Below are 19381 nucleotides of genomic sequence, written 5' to 3'. Positions count from 1 at the left end.
AACACCTGCCCAATCCCACGCACCAGTTAACGATCTGAGAAGTTTTGTATACACGGAACAATGTCGTACCGCATTCATAGTTTTGTACGAACTAAATATTTATATCGTACAGGCTGGCCCGGCAGACTTCGTAGTGCCTCAACGGATAAATAAAAGACCTAAACTTTTGTATAAAATAAATTTAAAGCAAACAAAAGAAATCCGTCTGACGGGGGACACATAAAAGGGAAAACAAAGTTGTTATTTTTATTTAAATCCGAGCATTTTCATATTTATTTACCTTTTAAACCTTCTCCACATCCAAGCTACCATTCAAGACCAAAATTAGCCAAATCGGTCCAGCCGCTCTCGAGTTTTAGCGAGACTAACGAACAGCAATTCGTTTTTATATATGGAGATAATATCGTATTTTTGTTTTGTTGTCGGTAGATGCCACAAACCGTGCCGCGGTCCGGGTGCAGCCCGCCTTCAGCATCACAAGGCGAGAGAGCTGTCCCCACGTCTCCAGCTGATCTACAGCACCTGCTCCGTTTATTAGGGGCCTCGTCGCCGCCAGAATCCATGCTCCACTCTCCACCGAACCTACACACAAAACCTCCGCCACCATATCCAGAGGATAATAACTTCTTGGACAGGCTGTACGATTTTGAAGGATATCCTACCCCGTCTCCTTCGTCAGACGAAGGCTCGATTCCCACGGTGGCGCTGCAACCATCTTCCCCGTACAGTTCACTGCACTACACAACACCAGTGTATATCAAAGAAGAACCAAACAGACTGTCTGTGCCTGGATTTGCCTCACCCTACCCTCTGTCGCCTTCTGGATCCTGTGTATCTTATGGAAGCCATAATCAGTATCCTTCGCCTACACCTCAACCCGAAGAATATATTGACATCGAGCAATTATTAAAAGAGAATCAAATATTACAAGACAGCACACAGCATAGTTACATAACCCCTAAAACAGAGATAGAAGAACCAAGAGATCATATATTATTGAGATCAGTACTCGAAGATACCACATTCCAGAAGAGATTCAATCTTAGACCTGTGCCTTTAGAGTTGGGAAACGTGAAAATGGAGGAGAGCAGTGGTGGTGACGACCTGGTGGCACCGGATATTGATCGTGTGCTGTCGATGGCCATTGAACAATCTAAGAGGGATGTGGATAGCACTTGCACAGTCCTCGGAATATCGCCAGGTGAGCTTGAATATTCAAATTCAATAGAAACTCGATCTTTATTTTATAGCCGCCAATTCGATGGCGCAGTTGCTTGCACCCCAGACTGGGCCTAGAATTATGTAAAAAATATATGTGAACATAAGTATCGACCTCTAATTTCCATAGTACAAGGAATCTAAGTTTGAATCTCAGATGATCCTGTGTGATTTGTTCCGGATAATATATTAATTTACCGTTTCATTGCGCTTGAAACCTTTGATTAGTAGTAGGTGAACTTACTTAATTTGTCTTTTAGTAAACCCACAGATATTTTTTACCGATGATTACCGAAAAAAATCTTATTTTTTTAATTTTTTTGTAATATTACTTTGATTATATGAAAGTTTGAAATTCAGATCGGTACGATGTCTTTACATCTTGTAGCGCTTAGAAAATACAGCAGCGATGCAAGATTTTCAACTACTATTTCAATAATCTCTACATTTTATTGATATAGTTCAATTGAATAATGGCGATTAGTAATTATTACATAATAATAGCCGTACAACTGTCAGAGACTATCAGAGGCAAACTTTCAATACAAATTATCATTCTACATCATTATGGCGAATGTAAGGACCTTGTTTAAACAATTAAAATTTTAACGACAACCATCATATTTATTCTATTAATAAAATATCATGTAATTTAAAACACGGCATGAGAATCTTACGTTCGTAACATCATTATGGCTTCAAACAATGACGTCACATTGTAAAAAACATGTTTCTGTGTAGAATACGGCAACCGAGCATCATTACAAATTAGTTCCAAGAACTCCATCATAGATAATTGCGTAGATTATAGATCTGTTTATGTTGGAATAAAGATGATATTAACTTTAACATATGCATGACGTTTGAGCCTATTTTAATTTATTAAAAACTATTTTGAGAGTAAAACCGTGTGCAATTAAGTTGAGTTTTGAATACTATGAAATATTATTAGGTAGATATAAGCTAATCAGTATTTCTTAGTATAGTGCAGGAACGTACAAAGTGCTTAGAAATGTGTCATGTCTTTTAGTACTTTTTATGATTTTCTAAGTTCGTTGATTAAAACACTGATCGGAAAAATTCTTACATTATATAAGCGCTTATTGAATCGTTATGTTTTTAATCACGTCTTTATTCGTTTATCGATGAGAAGAATATTAAATTTTAGGTCGATGGATAATAACTTACGTGAAAAAGATTCAAGTTAGTTTAGCCAATGTGGAGATTAGTTATATATCTTTTTTCGATTTTATAATACGTTTGTTAATTAATATCTTTTGTTCTAGATCCAATGCTTTGGAGTACAGCGGATGTCAAAGCTTGGGTGATGTTTACATTGCAACATTTCAACCAGCCATTAGTACCGTCCGAGTATTTCAATATGGACGGGGCTGCACTGGTGGCTCTTACAGAAGAAGAATTCAACCAGAGAGCTCCTCAGGTGAGATCGCATGAATAAATTCAAAACTTTAGATTAGCATACTAATTCGTTGACCATTACGAAATTAGGTTCTAATTTCGGACATGATTTTTGCTCAGAACAGTTGGCGCGGGTACTTGTAAGCGGACTAAAATCTGATGTATTTCAGAATTGTATACGTTAAGATCAGAACCTTTTTTTTATTGCTTAGATGTGTGGACGAGCTCACAGCCCACCTGGTGTTAAGTGGTTGCTGGAGCCCATAGACATCTACAACTTAAATGCGCCACCCACTTAGTCCGACAAGACGGGTCTAAACTATGCCTGCACGGTATAGCTACAACTGTCCAGTCGATTTATAAAGTTTCTTCTAAAAATTTCTAAAGTTCTTGTTTATAGACTGAAATACTGGAAACAAAATTGAACTTCCATATTTTTTTTCCAACCTTGGACCATAGTAACCGACATATAATAACTATCGGACAATAATCAGCAATTCGTAATCGTTAAGAAGCGAAATATTATTGCGATGATGAAATCAGTGGTCATTAGCAAGTTATTTGCCAATTATAATAATCGATGACCAATAATATTTACCGTATAGTAGATCTGGCCAAAGTTTAGTCACGATAAGAAATTGTTTACTGAATTGTTGTCGCTCGTAATTACATCTCTAGTTTATCTCATTGTTTTCAAAGCATTTGCTTTTGTGGGTTATCGTTTAGGTTACTTTATAATTTAAAAGCATGTGTAGTTAATAGTTATATGAACGCTGTTGTAGTTCATGAATGAATCGGTTGGTTGTGAGTATTTTATTAGGTAATGATGATTGGATGTTTCGTGGAGCAATCTAACAAAATACATTAGCAGTGTCCTTGTCTTGCTCGTAACCTTTCTTTAAAGGGCGATTTTTGGTATTTCTCATTTCCGTTCTCCACTGATCGTAAAATATTAAATAGGTTTAATATTAAATATTAAATAGTTTCTTAAATAGGTTTCTTATTCTTCATTCTTTAAATTTACATAAGCGATACGATTTTAAAATTTTTTTAGTGGGTTAGTCAATCTGCTGCCATGTCGTCCCGTAGTTCTTCTCACAATATCTATCTTAGCAAATAATATACGATCAACTATAATATAATCTAAGGCTATGAGGCATCACTAAATGCTATTCAAATGTCTTGTGGGATATTTAGAGCACAGAAATTAAGACGGTGTCTTTTGTAGAAGTGTTTTTCTTAACGCTTATTATACAGTAATTTGAAACAAAAATTTTTTTTATGTTTTATTAAAAAAATAAGGGACCATAGTTTGTTTTCTGTAAGAAGCATTGCAATAAAATCGAAAATATAACGGCCTTTTCCTAATATCGAAATTCTTCAATAAAGAACAAGCATTACCGTTGTACCATTAACGTCACACATCGGCAGCATGTCGATTTGTATTTTTGCGTCCAATAGTTTATGTTAGTTACGTCATGTGATACATCTTGTGTGCTTAGCTTAAAATTATGAGTCAGTTTTTCTTTTAAGATTTCAGTTATGAAACATTACACACGTCTTTGTGCTCAGATCTTATCCACTTCTGTTAAGTTCGTAATTGTTTATATTTACAATATGTATGATAAATAAATAATTTTATTTTTCATTTATACTAAGATTGAACACGTCCATCTATGTACGTACACTTATAGCTTGAGTTTGAGAAATGAGTAGACGGGTTCCATGGTTGTGATTGTCGGAAATTATAGAAATCGCGAAGAGAATTTTCAGCAGTAGGTAGTCTGTATGACTGTGCCACTGGCATTGTTGGCGTCCATGAGCGATGGTGATCACTCACTGTCAGGTGAACTGTATTAGATTGCCTACAGTGGCAATAAAAGGGGAATGTTAGGGACACACACCTCTTGAAACACAACATTTTAATGCCCAGGCAATATCTCAGCCATGTCTCTGGAAATGCTTATGTCCACTAGCGCTGACACCTGACATTTATTGGTGGTAGTGGTAGGACCTCTTGTGAGTCCGCACGGGTAGGTACCATCACCCAGCCTATTTCTGCCGTGAATCAGTAATGCGTTTCGGTTTGAAGGGTGGGGCAGCCGTTGTAAATATACTGAGACCTTAGAACTCATAGTTGGACTGGAACACACACTTCACCCCGGGTGGGCTGTGAGCTCATCCACCTTTCTATGCAATAAAAAAAAATAAAAAAACACATCTGAAGATTCTACAAAAATTCATTTGCCACAGACATGCAAAACAGTCTATGTATTTTGCCGATGTACGATGAAAAAGCATAAAATTAGAATCTATTCTGTTGTACTTAATTTAATTTGAATTACTTATTGGCATTTGACAAGAATTATATCGGAATTGGCTATGGCATGACAATTACATTGACACGGCTTGTTCAACTGTATAAAGATTAAAAATAACTAGAGGTCCCGCAGTAGTCGAAATTCGACTATAATTTATTGGAATTGTAAGTCTGTACACTATTATGATTGTATTTTATACTTCTATAATCACAAATTTCGCCAAGACTACACTATAAAAAATATTAACAAAGACAAACACTGTTTAATCTATTCTAAATTTGACAACAGACGTCAAGAACAAAAGTTTGACAATAAATAGTATGCATGCGTGTGTGCGTCAAATACATGGTATGTAGTGTGTGTAATGTTTTCTTTATTGGTTTAATGTATATTTGAAGCATTATTTAAAAAAAAAATTAGCATTGTGCACTTCTTATCTATATTCTCTATAAGAGTGAGAAATTTCATACTCCTCTGTCCGCGCAATTTTCGTAAAAAGGGATACAAAGTTTTTGCTTCACGTATTAATATTTAGATTATTAAGCATAATTTACGTGCAATTCTTAAATAGTGTTGAGTACCTCACCAGAGACAGCTCAATAGCAATGCGGTGGATTGTTATCGCTCTGCAAATAGTGAGCTAGTGATGCGTGTAAGTAAACTGTAATTGCGGTAAGTGTTACGTATTAGCGAGGAAATCCGGCGACAGAATCAGGCTTGTTACACAACGGCAAAGCCACGCTTCGATTATTAGACTAGGCACCAATTATGACGTCAGATGTTTACTCTAAAATTAATCGTTTCTTATTTGACAGCCCTCCATTATTGCGATATTTAGCTGTCTCCAAATATTTCAGTTACGTAATTGTATTGCTTCTGACAAGCGTTCAACCTTTCTTGTTAAGTCTTTTAAAAGTTTAGCGATGGCGTTACGTAAACTCGTTGTCTGCGTTGCATTTTTATTTTTAAGCGGCTTATGAAAGCCTAGTTGCTTCAAATGCCGATAAGAATGCTGTTAAATTAGCAAAGTTCTTGACGATTATTAGTTAGTTGTTTTATGTGACTTACTTTAATTCTTTTTTTCCCTGCCTATTCTGATAGCCTTGAGAGGCTATATCGGCGTTACCCGTGTAGGTGAGCCCTCGGGGCTTAAACTGGAGGTGCTGCTAACACTAGCCCTAGCAAAAGCAGTGCTTCGCAGAATCTACCACCGGATCGGAAACGCGACCCACTGAGAAGATTCGGCGAGTAACTCAGTGGGTTGTGTCTATGGGTTAATTTAGTCGCTGAACCCTTCGTCACAAGCGACGGGCTTGGCGAGGACGATGACTAGTGCTCGAGATCTTTAATAAAGTGGGTGATATATAACTAGAATACATAAATAAATTAGCTCTTATTTTTTACCAAAACATACATAACGAATAAAAATGAAAAATAAAACAAATCTTAAATTGTTTGCTCATGAAACTTTTTTTAGAAAAAAATATCTTCTAAATTAGTTCATTCCAGTAGGTATACATTAAATGCTTAACACAGAATCCGGTCAGAGTTAACGTCATAGCTTACGTTAGTATTAGCTGATCCCCCTGAATTGTGGGAGCTTATCAAAACAAATAGTACTGTTTACTTTATTCTGTGTCGATATGTTTCGGATTTCAAATGTCGTAAAGATTACATTCAGGTTGAGAAAAAAAAAATTTAGACCGTTTAATGTATGGGCGGAAATATCTGCGTTTTCAAATTATAAAACATCTTGAGATTTCATTCCTCAATATCATAAAGCTATAATTATCTGTTCTGGAATTTCCTCAAATCTTCAGATCTTCAAGTCTACATTTTCTTCTCCCGTAAGTCTTCAGTCGATCTGACCACGCCCAGCGACCGAACAAAGCATTTATCTATAATAATATATAAATCTACAATGGTTTTTACGGATGTTCCGTTATAACTACTGAACTATGCATCCGATTGACTCAAAACTTGCTATCCATGTAGAAAATACATGTACTTAATGGATAGGCTAATATTTATATGAGTGTTGGGCTCCCTACACCAGTGAGAAATAATAATGTTAGTTTTAAATGCCCAACGAAGCGGACGGGTACAGCTAGTTGTTCATAAGTTTAAATAAAATATTTTTAATAATAGTGTTGTAAATCTATATTTTTTTTTGCAGTCGGGAAGCACTCTGTATGCTCAGCTGGAAATATGGAAGGCAGCAAGACACGAGTCGTGGAAGACTTCTCAGTGGACTGACCATCAACCTTCGCCTACACCTGTACCGGCCGCGTTACCCTCAGCCGACGATATGAGTGAAGGTGCGTACACTAAAAGATATTTTTAGATTTAACTTTATGGTTGCCTATCCATTATACATTAGAACCTAATATAAGTTGATTAATTGATGCATATACGACCTTATGCCTTAATGTCGCGATGTGATTTACGTATTAATAATAACTAGTGGTCCCGCAGTAGTCGATATTCGACTATAATTTATTGGAATTGTAAGTTTGTACACTATTATGATTCTATTTTCAAAGACTATTATGCTTCTATAATCACAAATTTCGCCAGAGCTATAGTATAGAAAAATATTAATAAGACAAACAATATTTAATCTATTCTCAATTAGACCACATACTTTAAGCAATAACAAAAGTTTGACAGTAAACAAAGAGTATATATTATTTAAGTGTGTGTGTCAAATATGTGGTAGTGTGTGTAGTGCTTTTATTATTGTTTATATTGTGTATATATAGATTATCAAAAAACAGCCAGTAATTCCAAAGTCAATAATTCAATAGATGTGAAATTTATTGTGTTGATTTTAACAAAATGTTCTGCTATCTTATTTGCTCGAACACTGCTAAATAAAACTAAAATTTAATACATGCGTGACGTATAAAGTCGTAATGTCGTAAATTTTAAAAGTGGCTTGTTGATAAAACATTGATTTTAGATTAAAGCGTATCACTATAGATCAGTTAACAACAGAATACATCACCATAATTCGTTGAAATAAAAAGGTGTTTACGTACTATCTAAACCAACGTAGCTGACAAAAACAAAACTCATTTGCTAAACTAAATCACTTTTTGTATCAGCAAGGGTTTTTTATTTATTTTTGGTATAGATTAGTAAATGAGCTTGCCGATCGTTTAGTGTTAATTAACTGCTAATTGGAGCACGCATTCACTAAAAGCACAACTTAAAATCAATTCCAAATTGCTCAACGTGTCAGCTGTTTCAATTAGTAGCGTAAAATTGCGTGCGGCATTAAGGGCTTTGGTAAATAATTGTAATTTAATTAATTTGATAATAACTTTACGACTGGGTTTTGCTTTTAAGTCACGCCACCGTATGTATTCAGAATTGATGTCTTTAATTCGATCTTTATCATGGTGTGCGAAAATTACTACGACCAAAAAAGTTAATCGTGCCTCAGAGATAATTAGTTTGTTTCCAAAAAAAAATCAGGCCATAAAAGACGAATAAAACAAAACGACTTAAAAAAAAAGTGTGTGTGTCCGCTCCGACGCACGACTGGAGTTTACTGGATATAAAAAATTAAACGAAACAATACGAGAAATAGTTCTATATTACGACAACACGATACACTACAGATTATTAACAAATTAACGAGACACAAAACAAACGACTAACAAATATATGAAAATACAATAATGAGAGAAACGCGCGATCAGTACGAGGCTTTGTGGCGGACTGCCGGCGCAGCAGCCCGGCGCGCATTTCGTGTGACATGCGCAATCAGGCGCATAACGCATTTCGTGTGACATGCTAGTACGATTTTGGTCCCCATAATTTTCATACCCCGGGCCTATATATGTAAATCGATTCTAAAGGAGTAAACTCCAAAAAACATCTGTCTTTCTTAAATCTGACAAATTAATTTCAAAGGACAGATTCCTTAATCTAAAAACTGGATTCCTTTTAAGAGATGCTGGGCTTATAACAGAAAATACCCATCGGAATTCTTTACCGCGGAACAAGTCAGATGTGACACACAGATGCATTAGGTACAAGTATTGTGCATTGACCGTTAGGCGATGGTCAACCTACATACGACCAATGTAATAAATAATATGACAAGACCGCGTGTAAAGTGCATGATGGAACTATCGACAGAGCCAGACAGAATGGGGACGATTCACAATATACCTTTTCTAGCATTACATGCGAACTAGTCTTTTATAGTTTTTTATCGGTGTGCTTAGGTGAACAAGCTTACTACTTGCAATTATTTTTTAATTTTTTTATTACTTTTATGGATGGACGAGCTCACAGCCCACCTAGTGTTAAGTGGTTACTGGAGCCCATAGACATCTAGTCGAAGTTTCAATTGTGGAACGCCTATATGACCCTTCAAGCCAGAATGCATTTTAGGCATAGATAGGACGTTGGTCTACGCAAATTTCATTCTCAGACATATATTTCTTCAGAGTAATTGGTATTTGTTTAGTATTTGAGTTCTGACACTATCATTGCTTGATACAAGTATAGTGGGCATCTAATTTTCTAGACTAAAATTACTTCAATTACCAGAAACAAAAAAGCGTACCGCTTATATTCTTGATTCAGAGACAATAAAAAGAAATGACAGAATACACATTTGTGACTATCGCGATTCATGGTACTGATAAAAGACAATGAACGCTGAAAGATAATTTAAGTTATCGTTATTGGATGGATAATCAAAAATTCGAATCTTTATTTGTTGACAACGAAGTACTACGTGACAAATTGCATGAGTCCAAGAAAATTTACGCTTACGTACGTGAATACACAATGCCCTTCCTTTCTCTAAAGCGAACAGTTAGCTCATAAATAAAAAGGCCTGAGAGTGGCACAGGAAATAGCTATCGACAATTATCTACTAGTTGACTGACAGCACGAATTGAATAGCTTCTTTGATATCAAGATTTATCTCAGAACATATCTATATATTAATACGTGAAGCAAAAACTTTGTATCCCTTTTTACGAAACTTGCGCGGATGGAGGAATATAAAATTTTGCACACTTATAGAGAATATAGAGAAGAAGTGCACAATGCTAAAAATTTTTTAAAAAATTAAAGATGTGGTGTCGTGGGACACCAAGTAGGAACGAAGTTCCTTCGGCTAATGTAGAATTTGCAAAAAAAGAAATGGTGCTCAATTTTATGTAGGTTTTCTTGGTTTTTCTCTTAAATTTTGCTGATTAGTTTTTATTTAAGTACGGGAAAGTATTTAGGAAATTCAGTATTTTAGGAAATAATAAATTACGTAAAATAAAAAAAATAGTAATTCAAATTATCAATTAAAATAACAAAATATCTCTCTTTATTTTTGGTTGACAACATAAAATTACATAGAAATAGAAATAATTACTAAATATAGAGAGAAGGGATTAGAGAACGAAAAGAAAGAAGTAGAAAGAGAAAGGTATTATACACTACTCGCTTGTGTATGCGACTGTCGCGCCTGCGCACATCTCATTTAACGGTTTTATTCCACGTACTTTTTTCCACGGATTTTTCCACGCACTTTTTTCCACGGATTTTTTCTTACGGTTTTACTATCACATTTTTTTCAGTTCGGTCGCGCAGCGAAATCCCTATCCCCTCCAAGCCTGCCGTAAGGAACTTCGTTCCAAAACTTCGTTCCAATAATGCATAAAAGATACATTAAATAAATAAAGAAAACATTACATACACTACATACCATGTATTTGACGCACACACGCATGCATCCTATTTATTGTCAAACTTTTGTTCTTGACAGCTGTGGTCAAATTGAGAATAGATTAAATATTGTTTGTCTTTATTAATATATTTTTATAGTGTAGTCTTGGCGAAATTTGTGATTATAGAAGTATAAAATACAATCATAATAGTGTACAAACTTACAATTCCAATTAATTATAGTCGAATTTCGACTACTGCAGGACCTCTAGTTTATATTAAAAAGGCTAATACGATAAAAAGTATGATTATTGGTAAATGACGTCTCAATGACGTCATTTACATTTACAATACCTGAGACTAGGTGATATTTGAGTGACGCATATATTAGTGGTTGACGATTTTGAGTTAGTCATAAAAAAAAATTGGTGTAGCCTTTTCGATAAAACCATATTTCATTTTGTAATGATTTGAAATTGCTGATAAGTAAAAAGTAGTGCGAACTTAAATGCAACCTATCACAATGTGGAACAGATTACATTTGAAATCATTGACCAACATTAGAAATGAAACGGCGTCTAGGGTAGTACCACACCCAGTTACAGTTAACCCATCAATCAGACCTTCGTGGTCTTGTTGGCATTCTGTCGTCCCCTTCACGATAGCTTGAAATCCTTATATGTCAAGTCTGGTTTTTATGTTGTTTCCCGGCGACCCAGATCGATTCCCGTGCACGGACCTGCAAGGTCAAATTCATCCTCTATAAAGAAGTATCTATCATAATGTAATTCTTGTCTTACTTTAAACCCAACCTTTAGATTTTGAGAAATATTAATAGTTACCTTTACTATGTTTACTGCTATTTTAAGCACTCGAAGCTCTTAAATTTGTTGTTTTGTTCTTGAGTACCCAGCAGCAAATTAGTGTCTGTAAAATGATAATAGATTTTTAAATGGTTCTTTTGGGTTAGTTCAGAGTATTCAATCTATATGTTTTCACGTATTTTACACATTCATGTATTGATGAAATTTTATGAGAGTTTGTGGATAAGCAATCTATACAATTTTTATTTGGAATGTTAGTGTTTGAGTTTGCGATTTAATTTTTTTGTTGCTCATTGCTTTACACACTTTTTCCTAATACTTTACCTTAGCCATGTTACTAGACTGCCAAAACAAGAATATTTTTCAAGCGTGTGTGTATGTGTATATGTTTATTTTTTTGGTGAGCTCTACACCCGGCTTAGCCTTATAATAATGGATTTCAATACACACGGTAAATAGTATGTATTGTCTAGGATATATTTTATCAACATATTATTTATCAATCCGCGAAAAAAGACGAATAATCATTATTAATTTGCATTCTATCAAAGAGAATATGTTAAAAATATCTAGTTAGTATAAAGTTAGTATCATTAATGCAGCAACTTGCTTAAACAACATAAATAATTCACGTGATCGCTTCCATTCTGCCAATATTGGTTCTATTCTTTAAATAACGTGTTGCTATTTGAACAACGTCGAATAAGTTTACAATATCGTTCGTATGACCGACAGTTTACTAGTCTAGCTCGGAAGGTCGAACGATTTTAAATGCGGCTAATGTTTACAGTATGTGTTACTGAAATAATCTATCGATACTGTGAATGTGTTGAGAATTCAAGTCTCCATTACGTAGGTACTCTGCAAAGGATCACTAATATAATTCTAGTTTCGTAACAAAATGTAATATTTTCATGCGTTTTAATTACTGTATTTCTATTCGATATTAGACAGTAAATTCACAAAATCAGCCCGTTACAGTCTATTAACTGTGGGTATGTCTGTGTATGTTTGATAAGAAGACACTAGCGAATTCATTGAAGAGTATTAAATAAAATATATTTTGAAGTCCTCGTGGCCTAAAAGATAAGACGCCCGGTACATTCATATCGAGCCATGCAACTGTGCCGATGTTCGAATCTCGCGTACAATTACCAATTTTTTTTAAAATAAAATGCGTACTTAAAATTTGTTACGATTAACTTTCACGGTGAAGAAATAACATCTTGTAATAAAAATCTTAATGCAAAAAATGTAAATTCCGTAATTACTGGTTCTGTAACAACGTGTTTTATGTTCGCACGGGTTGTTGCGGAAACCCTTTATATTTCTGCCGTGAAGCAGTAATGCGTTGAGGTTTGAAGACTGGGGCAGCCATTGTATTACAAAAAATGAGATCTTGGGTGGCGGAATTTATTTTGTTGATATCTATGGGCTCCGGAAACCACTTAACTTCAGATGGGTCGTGAATTTCACCATCCATTTAAGTGATTTTTTGTAAAAAACGTTCTTATGTTCATCAATTCAAACTATGATCTATACTAATATTATAAAGAGGAAAGATTTGTTTGTTTGTTTGTTTCGAATAGGCTCCGAAACTACTGGACCGATTTGAAAAATTCTTTTTCCATTAGAAGCCGACATTGTCCCTGATGAACATAGGCTACTTTTTTTATTTTATTAAAATTTTTTTTTTGGTTTCATGTGTGTTTTAATGTTTCCGAAGCGAAGCGAGGGCGGGTCGCTAGTTTATCAATAAACTAAGGTGTTTATTTTTATAAGTGTACAGAAAATGAAGATTGGTGTTAATGGCGGACTTTTGAATGCTCATTAATGTATGTGTGTCACGCACCGCACACAATGAGGCTTTCTTTTGAGGTTTCCTCGTCGTTGATTGATGCGGCAACCGTTTGCGTTTTGTTAATTAGTTGTTAATGAAGGAATGTTGATAGAATACAAGTGAATTATGTTGGATCGTTCTGATTATTTTTGATTTGTGAGTATTAATCGCGATCGGGATTTAAAAAGTTAATTGGTATTGGTAATTACTTGTTTAATGAGATCACAAATTAGCTTGAGCTTTATTTTTTTGAACACAACAGCTCGTTTGATCGGATAAATGTTATAATAATAATATAAAATATTTTGGTTTTATGATGCGCGTGTGAATTTCAAACGTAATTGATATGAGAGATGAATTGAGCTATTAAATGATTAACTTTATGAATAATCACAGATAACATGGTTTTATTATTGTAATATTTAGAAATAGGGGATTATTTTTATTTTTGGAACGAAGTTCCTTATGTTACGATGCGGAAGGGTACACTAACCGGGAAAAAACGTCCGTAACGTAAGATTTTTACTTAAATAAATATCACTAAATTTGTCTTTGTTCGCAGATGAAGATTCAGAGTCAGCCGGTACCAGTGCGGGAACAACGGTAGGAAAGGCTAAAACTGGCAGCACGCATATACACCTTTGGCAATTCTTGAAAGAGCTTCTAGCTTCGCCCCACATACACGGGTCGGCGATACGATGGCTAGATAGAAGTAAGCATCTATATACTTTTTCTTATTCATTTTTATGTTTTTAATTGAGTTATCAAAGACGTAGTTTGCAGTCATTAGTAGATAAAGCGAACCCATAGACTCGGCCCACTGAGTTTCTCGCCGAATCTTCTCAGTGGGTCGCGTTTCCGATCCGGTGGTAGATTCTGCGAAACAATGCTCTTGCTAAGGCCAGTGTTAGCAACACACCCGGTTTGAGCCCCGTGAGCTCACCTACATGTCAAGGAGAAGCTGAAATAGCCTCTCAAGGCTATCAGCATAGGTAGGAAAAAAAGATAAAGCGCATTTTTCCAAGAATATTTATATTGAATGACTTATGGTTTTGTTTCAAAGGTTGTTAATATGCATTATTTTTGTTACATAATAAAATTGCTTGTACAGTATAAAGTTATTCTTTACTATTTATTATCTAATTATTGGTTATGAATATCCATTTCTAATAGATTAGGTAGTTTGTGAATCGCTCGTAAGCAAACGATAAGAGTTAAAGGAAAATTTTCTTGTAGGTTACGTTAATATTACTTATCTTATTTCGACACAGTTGACGATGCAGATATTTATAAACGTTACGTTCATTTCTTTTATTTTCAAATAGATAAGCTTATGACTCAGTATACTTACTCAGTATACTTGAAAAAACAATTGGTAAATAAATGTCTGATGAAAATGCTGAAAATCTTTTCGAGATGAATTTGATTCATCTCGAAATTGCCGTGTAAATGTATAAAGTTTTGTAAAAAACTATCCATTAATAAATAACTATTATAAGATAAACACGGCATAAAACTGTTTATTTACTAAGTTTTTCTGCTGAGAGGAAATCGCGTTGTCCCTTACGATGGATAGGAAAGTCGATGGAAATTCAAACTTGTAATTATTATTACCTAGCAAATTTAATTTTATGGTTCGATCTAATTACATCGAAATTTCACAGTCGATAGCCCACTGAAAACATATAGTATTCCGGTCGCAGTAACATAATAATATCGCTTAGATAATTATACAAAACTCATTAACAAGTCCACGATGTATTAAAACTTAGACGATCACGTCTTTCAAACAACAATAATGTTGTTGGCACGGTAAATAGGTCGAGTTAAAATAACAATATCGATTCATTATACGTCAATAGAATCAACAGATTTATTTACTTAATTCTATTTATTTGGTGTATTAAATTGACGCGGGACCTAGTTTGGTATTAAACAAAATTAGAAAGATGAAGTTTGAAACACATGAAATCGCTCAAATCACTGATGCCCTAAATTTGTCAATTTATGAGACGAATATTGTATATATAAACAACTGCTTATTTGAACAGATTTACTACTGAAGTCTCGATCCGAATTGGACCACTCGCTGAGATTAACGTTAACACAGATTAACAACAAAATTTCTCCCACGGTTTCCTTTTGAAAATTTATTCAATGACAAAATTAAAAATCATCAATCGTCTCACGTCAACATTAAGCTTTTTTCGACAGTCTTTTTTGAGTACAAATAACGTAAGATTTTTGTTTAATTATTTATTATGTAACTCCAAAAAAAAACAACATACTGTTAATAAAAATAAATGCAAAGACACAGCTTGATAATTGTGAATAATATCTAAGATCGGACGGCCGGCAGAAGTATGATAGCTTAATAAAAATTACGAGCGTTTGAACGCATAAAGTTAAAATGGAAGCTTAAACACATACTCAGAAAATGCTTTGAGTTTTATGTGTTAATTTTGAATTAAAAAACATATTCTACTAAATTTATCAAAATAGTAATTTATATGGTATTACTAATGATATTTATCGCCAATTCAATGAAGTTAAACTTAAAATATTCATATAGCGCGTTCACTATAATAGTTGAACTGAGAATTCGTTTGTTCACATTCTCGTATCAAGGTGAGCAGGCCATTTACAAGTTCAGTTTGTACAACAACTCTAAAGGTTACTAAGGGAATAATTTGTTGTCATAAAACAAATTGATTTCGATTATAACAGAACGTTATAATCCATAAAAATAATCGTTAGGATCAATAACGTTTTTAAGAACAGATTAAAAAAAAACAACTATTCGAATTCGATTTTTATATCGATTTTACTCAAATCAAAATACGTTTTATAGAATGACAACAAGAACAAAATCTATCCGACGTTTCAATACATTGACTATAGTGATCGATACTTAATAAGTCAATCGAAATAGTTGTAAACTCGATTGCAACATAGTAACGCCCTTATCTTGTCGTGACTGGCCTTTACAGATGTTGAATTACAAACAATTTATAGCCCATTATGTTGTAAGATATTACCGAGTCCTTTTTCGGTTGTCACGACATGATATTTTGAATGCCCTAGTCTGAACTGCGCGTAAAGGGGAGGCTAACCGCCTAATATTATGACACAAAGATTGTTTTGTATCGAGTTGAAATATTGCATTAACATCTTCTTGCGTATTCGTTTTGTTTTCGCAGTTATTGTCTGGTTCATATTAAAGATCAAAATTAATAATAAACTCGTTTTAAATAGCGCCAAGTTTCTCGAAGATTCGTTGAGACGCGCAGCTTTATTGCTTGTGACATTTGACATTTAATAGTCATGACTCGCAAAGGTGTGTCGTTTGCATTCGTAATAGATACCTGAACGAGAGTTCTCGTTAGAGAATATGTGCTATAATAGGGAACTTTCCGACAAACAAACAAATTCTCAAATTAACAAATCCATTTAAGATTTACAATGCACGAGCGTAACCCGTCAGTATAAGTCAAACGCCTTTTTAAGCACTTTTTAAATGTCAGATTTTTGAAAACGCAATGACCTCTTAAGTTATTTTAAAATATTCACAGTCTGATCGTTCTAAAAAAAAAACACCAACTACTCTATAATGATTAATTCATGACGTGCTCTCACAGGTAACGGTGTCTTCAAGATCGAAGATTCAGTACGCGTCGCGAGGCTCTGGGGCAAGAGAAAGAATAGGCCCGCGATGAACTACGACAAGTTGTCGCGTAGCATCAGGCAGTACTACAAGAAGGGTATTATGAAGAAAACCGAGCGAAGTCAGAGGCTTGTCTACCAGTTCTGCCATCCGTACTGTTTGTGAAATACTCGGTAGTTTTTAATACGTAGTTTGTAATGTAAATAATTTATTTTGTAAATACGTGTGTGCGTGAGCCGCGGTAATGCGGACACTACGACGCTGGCCGCGTTTTGCGACTAGGACGCAAAACGCCGCGCAGTCTTTGAGAATGACGATTGCCGAATTTTCACCGGTGGACGTTTCCTTAACCGGGAATTAATAGGAGTCGTGCACTAAGCCCTCCGCGAGATTCGGGAAAGGTAATTTTCTCTGGAATCTCAGCGGACGGGGATGTCTGTTGTGTTTTAATTTTAAGGTTTTTTTTACCGGCGACTAGACGTTCGCGATTAACTCATTTTGGGATACTCAATTACGATCGCTTACGTCGAAAGTCGGTAATGTTTATCCCATATATCTATGATATATTTCTAGTACGTTCTATGAACTTTTAGATAAGTAACCTGTAAATAGATGTTAAGTGTAATATTAGAAAATAAATTAAAAATAAGTGCCTTAATCTACGAGACTCATATTCATGTGATTTAAAGAGATTCGACAAATGTATATGATAGGTACTTATTTAATCAACACGAAATTAATTAGAAATAAAATAATAATTTATTGTTAAAACGACAAGTTACGTCGGATTTAAATGCAATACTAAAAGTATAAGCGTGTTAACAAAAGTCAAGATGGCGGAATAGATGTGAAAACAAATTGGGTTGAATAAATTTATTAAATTTTGTGCCAAATAGATATTTAGAATTTATTCGGGACAAAATTGTTTATATTTTTATTGAAATGTGATAAAAAAATAATAATAATTAAGCCCGCCGATTGTAAATATTGTATTTGTCAATTAAAACATTTACTGTATAATTTGGTGCTGGGTTATTGTGTAAACCAAGTTTACTTAGTTAAACTTCAAATCGACGCAGTTAGCGTGCCGTTCGTGTTATGAACATTTTATAATAATAATTAACTATAATCGGACCAAACTAATTTAGATCTAATCAATCGATGTACTACGTGAATAATAAAAACTTTATAAGTTCGTTTTTGTTTATTTTCAACGTGTACCAAATATGTGTGTCCCCTCCACGGTGTTTCCCGAGCGCTATGACATGTCCTTCTTAAAACGAGGCTTGTGAATAGTATTTAACGGTTTGGCTCCGGCCCTGGGATTGCTGATGTCCATGGGCGACGGTAACCACTCGCCATCGGGTGGGCCGATGCTCATCCTCATCCTACAAGGGCAATAAAAAAAATTACTGAAGCGTTTTCATAGATTAAAAGAGATGTGCTCCCCGAATATAGAGCCTCTTACTATTTAATTGAAAGAGCTTCGTGTGACTATCAAACCTTTCATTTGAGTGACAAAATTCGATTCGGAATCGGTATCAGAGATTAGTCACGGACCAACCAATAAAGGAGGTGACTGGAGTCGCTTAAAAGTATAAAAGTATGATATAAGTTTTGAAATGAAAAAAAAAAAACAGATTGCAAAACTCAAAGCCAAGAGTTTTCGAAAAAAAATAATAATGCAATTGTCATAAGTACATTGACGCCTTTTTTTTTTTTTGCTTAGATGGGTGGACGAGCTCAAAGCCCACCTGGTGTTAAGTTGTTACTGCCCACAGACATCTACAACGCCACCCACTTAGAGATATAAGTTCTAAGGTCTCAACTATAGTTACAACGGCTGCCCCACACTTCAAACCGAAACGCATTACTGCTTCACGGCAGAAATAGGCAGGGTGGTGGTACCTACCCGTGCCGACTCACAAGAGGTCCTACCACCAGTAATTACGCAAATTATAATTTTGTGGCTTTCATTTTTATTACACGATGTTATTCCTTCATCGTGGAAGTCAATCGTGAACATTTGTTGAGTACCTACGTATATCATTAAAAAAATTGGTACCCACCTGGGATTCGAACACCGGTGCATCGTTCAACACGAATGCACCGACTTACACGAATGGACGTCTTATCCTTTAGGCCACGACGACTTCAAACTTTCCTAAATATGGTAAGTTCTTGTCCATACATATTTTGCCTAGTATCTAGTAGTAATGTCGTTGTCTTTGTTAAGTATTAGAAAAAAAAAGGCTGTAAGTATACGGCAATATAATTTTTCTTCAATTACTCTCGTCCATTGAACGCATTTTCTGAAAGAAAAAGCTATTAGGTGCCATTAAACCTACCAATTGTAGCATAAAGTTAGTCATATAATCTTATTAGCGATCTCACAATGATAAAAATTCGA

At 34.7% G+C, this 19381-nt stretch overlaps 1 protein-coding gene across 4 annotated transcripts in view; it reads left to right on the top strand.

The window, feature by feature from the left end:
• LOC101746525 (DNA-binding protein D-ETS-4) overlaps positions 1-18166 on the top strand; it is a 50955-nt gene extending 32789 nt beyond the window's left edge. For all 4 annotated transcript variants that reach the window (XM_004927922.5, XM_004927923.5, XM_021349046.3 and 1 more), the window contains exons 2-6: positions 430-1201; positions 2505-2659; positions 7135-7276; positions 13870-14019; positions 16946-18166. In XM_004927922.5, coding sequence (XP_004927979.1) covers positions 430-1201; positions 2505-2659; positions 7135-7276; positions 13870-14019; positions 16946-17136 — 1410 coding nt within the window. In that variant the 3' untranslated portion in view covers positions 17137-18166. The remainder of the gene's footprint in view (positions 1-429; positions 1202-2504; positions 2660-7134; positions 7277-13869; positions 14020-16945) is intronic.
• The last annotated feature ends 1215 nt before the right edge of the window (positions 18167-19381 follow it).

Source organism: Bombyx mori, chromosome 13, assembly GCF_030269925.1.
Source record: "Bombyx mori chromosome 13, ASM3026992v2".
NCBI lineage: Eukaryota > Metazoa > Arthropoda > Insecta > Lepidoptera > Bombycidae > Bombyx > Bombyx mori.
This window is presented reverse-complemented; position numbering and strand designations above follow the sequence as displayed.